The sequence below is a fragment of the Cydia splendana genome, chromosome 7 (assembly GCF_910591565.1).
Source record: "Cydia splendana chromosome 7, ilCydSple1.2, whole genome shotgun sequence".
Classification (NCBI taxonomy): Eukaryota; Metazoa; Arthropoda; class Insecta; order Lepidoptera; family Tortricidae; genus Cydia; species Cydia splendana.
In genome coordinates, this window is record NC_085966.1 from 4,765,296 (window position 1) to 4,773,048 (window position 7,753).

A 7,753-nucleotide genomic window follows, 5' to 3' on the forward strand; every position below is an offset into this window, starting at 1 on the left:
AATAACTCACTCAAAACTAAAATGATATGTTTTTACTTTCAGTGTACAGAAAAAAGGTGGAGCGCATCCGGGACGCGCTAAACAACATCGAGAAGCCGAGTGGCCTGTATCCTAATTTCATCAACCCTCGCACCGGACAGTGGGGCCAGAGTGAGTTCCACTTCTATCATCCAAAAGAGACTATACACTAGCGTCTTTTGAGCGTCGACGTCTAGTCAGCGCTATAGAAAATGGCGTCACTGCGCAGTTGCGCCAACGTTGCGTCGAGCATCAGCCATAGAGTTGACTAGACGCCGACGCTCGCAAGACGCAAGTGTAGGGTCTAACTAAGAGCCACTGCTGAACATAAATAAGCGGCCAAGTGCGAGTCGGACTCGCCCATGAAGGGTTCCGTAGCAGCAAGTAACATAATAAAATTGCGGTTAAAATGACGTATTAAAAAAAACTACTTACTAGATCTCGATCAAACCAATTTTCGGTGGCAGTTTGCATGGTAATGTACATCATATATTTTTTTTAGTTTTATCATTCTCTTATTTTAGAAGTTACAGGGGGGGGGGGGGGGCACATTTTACCACTTTGGAAGTGGCTCTCGCGCAAACTATTCAGTTTAGAAAAAAATATATATTCGAAACCTCAATATCATTTTTGAAGACCTATCCATAGATACCCCACACGTATGGCTTAGATGAAAAAAAAGTTCTAAGTATGGGGAACCCCCAAAATTTATTGTTTTTTTTTCTATTTTTGTGTGAAAATCTTAATGCGGTTCACAGAATACATCTACTTACTAAGTTTCAACAGTATAGTATAGTATAGTATAGTATAGTTCTTATAGTTTCGGAAAAAAATGGCTGTGACATACGGACGGACTGACAGACATGACGAATCCATAAGGGTTCCGTTTTTTGCCATTTGGCTACGGAACCCTAAAAACGAACGTAAAGGGAACACTTTTCCTTAGTTTGCACCACTTTATTGCGCATTGGGTGATTTGGATGTCAGATCTTTGAGGGCTTAATCGCTCCAACGGTAACTAGGACAACCAGCTGGACGTAATCAGTAAGCAGTCAATTATTTGCTTATACAAATACAAATGAAACATTTTAATGACACAGGTCACAGGGACATGCAAATATTTGAGAATGACGTTACCAGTTGAACGCTCTACTTATTGTCTCCTCACAACACCGTTGTCTTTCATCTGAAGGAGGATACAGAGACAGACAGTGGAGACTTTGATTTTGGTGGAACATTATATTCGGCATAGCTCCTACAATTTGCATGGAATAACAATCGTCCAAATGGAATAAAAATCAGTGAAAGTCAGGAAAAACTCAGATAAGTTAATGATGGTTATGGAATGTCAGGGAAAGTCAGGGAAGTTCTAAAGAGGTGAGGGAAAAATAAGAAAAAGTTCAAGGCATAGTTAAAAAATTCGGGCATTATTTATGTAACTTGTAGTATTAATAGGATTTAATGAATTCTTCTTCATTTCCAGGGCACATGTCCCTGGGAGCGCTCGGCGACTCCTTCTACGAGTACCTCCTGAAGGCGTGGCTGATGTCTGGACAGACGGACGAGCAGGCCCGCGCCATGTTCGACGAAGCTATGCCAGCTGCCTTGGACAAGATGCTGCGGGTGTCACCTTCTGGGCTCTCGTATCTCGCTGAGATGAAGTATGGAAGAATATTGGAAGAGAAGATGGATCACTTGTCGTGCTTTGCAGGTTTGTAGATTCAAAAATGTTTGATATTTCAAGACAAAAACAAGCATGTTAAACAAAGCCATGTCAGCAGCCTTGGACAAGATGGTAAGGGTTTCACCGTCTGGTCTGTCATATCTGGCTGTCGTGAAGTATGGAAGGATATTGAAGGAGAAAATGGACCATTCGTCGTGCTTTTGCAGGTTAGTACACTAAAGAAAGCATTTATGGTTAGACTACTCAAGGAAATCGTTAGCAAGTATGGTGTTCGACGAAGATTTACCCGCAGTATTGGACAAGATCTGTCGTAAGATCTGACTGAGATGATAGAGAAGGATATTGGATGATTTGGAGGAGACTTTGCAGGTTTGTAAACAGAAATAATTTTTGGATTTACAAGCCCGGATAGAAGCAAGTATGCGTGATGTTCGACGGAGCCATGCCAGCGGCGGCACTGGACAAGATGCAGGTCTGGTTTGTCGAAGAATATAGGAGAACATGGACCATTTGTCATTTGCCGTGCTTTGCAGGTTTGTAGACAAGGATTTTTGATTAAACAAGCCAAGAAAGAAGCAAGGGTGATGTTATGACGGCAGCCTTAGACAAGATGTTACGAGTGATATTGTAGAAAAAGATTGGTCATATTTTGCGCATTGGATTGGCATTGTGAGTGTAAAAGAAAGTAATTTGGCTCAGTGAAGTTGATCTTACCGTTGTATTCACTAGCAAAGTTTTATACCTGCCAAAACATCGAGCCGACTTTTTTAGTTACCGTTATTTTATCATAATTGGTGATTAATAAGACTAATTTATGTTCCAGGTGGCATGTTCGGACTGGCTTCCACGACATTGGAAAACACGTTATCAGAACGGTACATGGACGTGGCCAAGAAGCTGACACACACCTGCCACGAGAGCTACGCGCGCTCCGAGACCAAATTAGGCCCGGAGGCCTTCAGGTACTGTTCAAAAAGTGTTCCTCTTTTTAAGAGTCAAGGCTCAGTTTCATTAGTTAATAGGCCCCGCATGCGGGGTACGGTAGATTTCCATAACGCATACCAAAGGCCCGCATGCGGGGAACTGTTTTCAATTCGTTTGCTTTGTTTTTTGTTTACACCATTCCACTAACCCGGGGTTAACCGGTTAAACCTGGAGTTGCCATTGTTACCAAGCTTTGACACTAGGTTAACGGTTTAACCGCTTAACCCCGGGTTAGTGGGATGGTGCAAGTGGGCCTAAGGGTAGGTATTCTATCTGTCCAATATATTGGTCCAATGTCTGTGCATCTCACTCTCTCACTAAGCAAAACGTGAGACGCAAGACACATTGGACAAAGAATATTGGACAGGTGGAATCCCATGCACCCTTAGGTATGATTCCCTCAAATAACTGCCGCAACAAACGGTCTCTTGCCATTTTACCACAAATAAATTAGAAGACAAGATTGAATGCTACTTGCATTACATTCCTCACTTTTAAATCGTAAAAGCATTATTGTTGGTATCTCTCTCTAATCTCTAATCAGATAAAAAACACACTTATTAACACCAATTAAATTAGGTTCTTACAGATGTAGTGCATAATTGTTTTCCTTCGTATTTTCTCGGAAACGTTCGTATTTATCATGCTAATTCAATCAACCTCGGTACTTTTTGTACCGAGACTGACTGAAATAGCAAGACACTACGAACGTGTCTTGCTATTTCATAACGTTTCCGTGAAAATACGATGGAAAATAATTATGCACATCTGTGACTTCGTAATCTTTAGACTTTTCCAAACCAAACAGAAGAAAATCATAACACCAATTCTTGTATTCAGATTTTCAGGTGCAGTTGAAGCTAGAGCGCAAAAGAGCAACGAGAAAGTATACCTACTACGACCGGAGACCTTCGAGAGCTACTTCATCATGTGGCGCCTCACCAAAGACCAGAAATACCGGGATTGGGGTTGGGAGGCTGTGCAGGTAAACGATTTATCATGTACTGACTTGATCTCATCTTCCTCGCGTTGTTCCGGCATTTTGCCACGGCTCATGAGAGCCTGGGGTCCGCTTGGCAACTAATCCGCTTTGGATTTCATACAACGTTGAAAATTTTCAAAGTGGTTGAGCACCCCCTTGCAGTTGAGATAAAGTTACAAAACTTGGCGTATTTTATCAACATGATAAGTGTAACAAAATAAGGGGGTGTCGCTTCTTCTATCTAGAGTTTGAATTTTTTTCATACAAACTTGAACCACCCTAGCGTAGTCAGTAGTTTTTACGAAAGCGACTGCCATCTGGCCTTCTAACCCAGAGGGGAAACTAGGCCTAGTTGGGATTGCTCACTAGTCCGGTTTGCTCACGATGTTTTCCTACACCGAAAAGCGACTGGTAAATATCAAATGATATTTCGTACATAAATTTCGAAAAACTCATTGGTACAAGCCGGGGTTCGAACCCGCGACCTCCGGATCGAAAGTCGCAAGCGCACCAGCGCTTTTCATATCATGACTTGATCTATATGTCTCTTACCCTGTTATTTTTACTTAGCAAACCTATTAAATTGTTTCTCTTTCTAAATCACAAATTTCAACGGCCTTCCTGAAGGATTAAACTTGAGATTGACACTTCATGTCAATAAGCAGATGCTGCCCCCTACAGTTCACGTAGAGTTAGACCAAGAAAAGTCAGCAGCGATTTTGATGGCCCACGCAGTGCAAGTGTTATTTACATGTCATGTCATAATTTCATAGAACTTTGACGTTTAAAATAACAGTTGCACTGCGTGGGCCATCAAAATGGCTGCAGACTTTTCTTGGTCTAACTCTACGCTCTCTAACACATTGCAGGGTCCTGTCGCATTGTGACCTAATTCTCATATTCAAATAGTAGATGCCTAAAAACAGTTCATTACAAGTCAAGAATAAAAATATGGGTGCATATAACTTACCCAAAAATATGTCCCATAGTTCTTAATTCGCTGACATAAAGAACTGTTTGACATATTTTTGAGTATGATGTTGTCCATCCATATTTTCACACTCGACTATACCCTCCTAAGGCCCAAGGAATTTCCTAAGGGCAAGGAAGGAAGGAAAGGAACTATAGGTAGGAACCTATAGTACTTAATCATTTCGATGAAATTTAAACCATATTAAAATATATTATAATATTAATACATATTAAAAATTAAAATAGGAATAGTGTTGGAATTGTTTTGTTTCGTTCAATTTTCAAACAAAACAAACTCAACTCTATTCCCTGCGTTATAGGTTCAAATTTCAGTGGCAAATTTTGGATTTTTCATTTGTATGGCTGGGCCTTAGGAGGATACTTTCATTCATTGTTTTTGTTAATTTCCATAGGCGTTGGAGAAGCACTGCCGCGTGGAGGGCGGGTACACGGGTCTGGTGAACGTGTACCACAGCAAGCCGCAGGGCGACGACGTGCAACAGAGCTTCTTCCTCGCCGAGACGCTCAAGGTACCTACTTAATGTACTTTATTTTTAAGAGAAAGTATACAAAACGTAAAATACACTCCCGAGCGAACGCTACAAGCTAACGGCTCGGCCACAACATCACGCGACTGGCGACGGCGGCAGCGACAACCATAGGTGGGAACATAAGGTCCGATCGCTTTGTCTCGCAACCTATGATTATCGCTGCCGCCGTCGCAAGTCGCTCAATGTTGTGGCCGAGCCGTAAGTGTGACTTCATGACTACAGTTAGTCCATGAAAAGTCTGCAGCGGATTTGATAGCCCACGCAGTGCTCGTGTTATTATAAACGTCAAACTTTTATGAAATTATGACGTATAAATGACACTTGCACTGCGTGTGCTATCAAATCCGCTGCAGACTATTCTTGGTCCGACTCTAACCGATGTCGTACTCACACATCTATCAAAACTGAGCTATTCTCCGCCTTCGAAGTTCGAGTTGTAAATGAGTGAGCGTTGCGCGTAAACACGAGGAAAACGATGTGTTATTGAATTACAGTTTTGTGTTAACGACTCCAACTCTGTCTATTATTCTTTCTGTGATTTTACAAGTTTTTACTTAACTTGCATTTAATGTACCTAACTGTGTAGTTTGTACAGACAGCGTCATATAGTAGGTAGCACTAGCATCCAAAGTATTCAAATAGTTCGGTACACCATATTATTTGTATGGCGTACCGAACTATTTGAATACTTTGGATGGTCTATACGACGCTGACCGTGGGTCAAATCTTGCAACTTAAATTTGACCCACTTCCCGGTTTCCGATGAAGCTAAAAATTTGCATACGTGTGTAAGTCGGGTGACAATGCAATATTATGGTACCATGGAACTCCAGATCAACTGATCTGATGATGGAGGCAGGAGGTGGCCGTAGCAACTCTGAGATAAAACAACGCAACCTAATTGTGTTTGGGTTTTTTACAATTGTCTCGATGAGTAGTTGTCTGTGGAAAGAAGCTTACATAAGTATAGCCAGCAACAATGATTTTTTGCCAAAAACTTATTAATTACACAAACGGGTCTACCGCGATATAATTTCATTGTTTTCGCGGTACCCGTTTGTGTAATTAAATATGTGTACATAACGCGAGAGTTTGAAGTATTATAAAAACTTATTACTAAACATTTCACTCAATATATGTATTATCATTCCAGTACCTATACCTGCTGTTCGCGGACGACTCGCTCGTGCCGCTGGAGGAGTGGGTGTTCAACACGGAGGCGCACCCGCTACCCGTCCGGAACAAGAACCCGCTGTACCGCCCCGCGCACCCCGCCGACGCCAGCATAGACAACCAACTCTAAACTACCATACCTATTAGGTTGGCTAGTCTACGGTTGAAAAATCTCAATAACTGGGATTTTGTTCTGAGATAAACGAGTGACATTTTAATGGCAATATGGGACTTTCAAATACCTTTTATTATATAGCAAGGCCGTGTACTTTTGCGAAAAAACGCGCTGGGTGAGAGAGGACTTACACGGAGTGTTGCACTTTACCCTGGCATATTGTTAGAAAAGGACACACTCCGTTCGACTATCCTCTCGCTGGGACCGTTTAATAGTAGCTACCACGCTTAATAGTAGCAACCACGTACCGGAAGGCGCAGCGTGGGTAGACCCCCCACAAGGTGGACTAGTAAGGTCGCGGGAGTCCGCTGAATGCGGGTGGCGCAAGACCGGTCATTGTGGCACTCTTTGGGAGAGGCCTATGTCCAGCAGTGGATGTTCAAATATAGTTAGTCAGAAATCTTCAGTACACGGTATTGTTATATAATAAAAGGTGTTTGGTTTGGGGACTTTATGCTACAGCACATGTATGTACATTATGAGTCATATGTTGCCATCAAAATATGACCCGTTTAAAAAGATCTTCAGAATTGAACTGAGCTGAAATGATGGCTAATACAAGGGTACAAACAGCAACACTCCTAAGGGGCTGTCCATAAATTACGTCATCGATTTTTGACGATTTTTGACCCCCCCCCCCCCTAAAATCATCCAAAAGTCATGCTTCGAATGACCCCGTTTCCTCCTTCGTCATGCTACCATCATCCGATGTCCACAGACACCCCCACCCTAATTTGAAATGACGTAATTTATGAATAGCCCCTAACTGTACATCGATGGACGTTATTACAAAAGGCATAGGTACTCGTAAGTACCAGCAATGTACAGTTAACAGTGTGTGCGATGGTACAAGACATGAAAGCACGATTAGTTGACTTATAGCAGAACTTTTTAAGATTGCGAATGGTCTAAAGGGGCCCACATATTATCAGTTCGCCGGACGATATCAGCCTGTCAGTTGTTCGGAACTGTCACCTTTTGCGTTTAACTGACAGGCTGATATCGTCCGGCGGACTGGTAATCTGTGGGCCCCTTAAATTCGAGGGTCTCCAAGGTTTATGGTCACAGCCAGGTCTTCGGTTCTCTCGCCTTCTTTCGAGAGGCCAAATTAAGTTCGCGAGCCAAATCTGACCCGCAAGTCGTGGTTTGGAGATCCCTGGTCTAAAAAAACTGTTTAATTTGTCATTATTAATGCTGGGACGTTATGTAATGAT

General features: G+C 42.2%; 1 protein-coding gene across 2 annotated transcripts in view; it reads left to right on the plus strand.

Annotated features, from left to right (window-relative positions):
* Positions 1 to 6,603, plus strand: part of LOC134791992 (mannosyl-oligosaccharide alpha-1,2-mannosidase IA-like) — a 122,776-nt gene extending 116,173 nt beyond the window's left edge. Inside the window, exons 5-10 of one of the 2 annotated variants that reach the window (XM_063763102.1) lie at positions 43 to 150; positions 1,502 to 1,729; positions 2,526 to 2,664; positions 3,527 to 3,671; positions 5,054 to 5,170; positions 6,345 to 6,601. In XM_063763102.1, the coding sequence (XP_063619172.1) occupies positions 43 to 150; positions 1,502 to 1,729; positions 2,526 to 2,664; positions 3,527 to 3,671; positions 5,054 to 5,170; positions 6,345 to 6,494 (887 nt within the window). In that variant the 3' untranslated portion in view covers positions 6,495 to 6,601. Of the gene's footprint in view, positions 1 to 42; positions 151 to 1,501; positions 1,730 to 2,525; positions 2,665 to 3,526; positions 3,672 to 5,053; positions 5,171 to 6,344 lie in introns of both variants that reach the window. The other variant, XM_063763103.1, reaches the window with a different exon arrangement.
* The last annotated feature ends 1,150 nt before the right edge of the window (positions 6,604 to 7,753 follow it).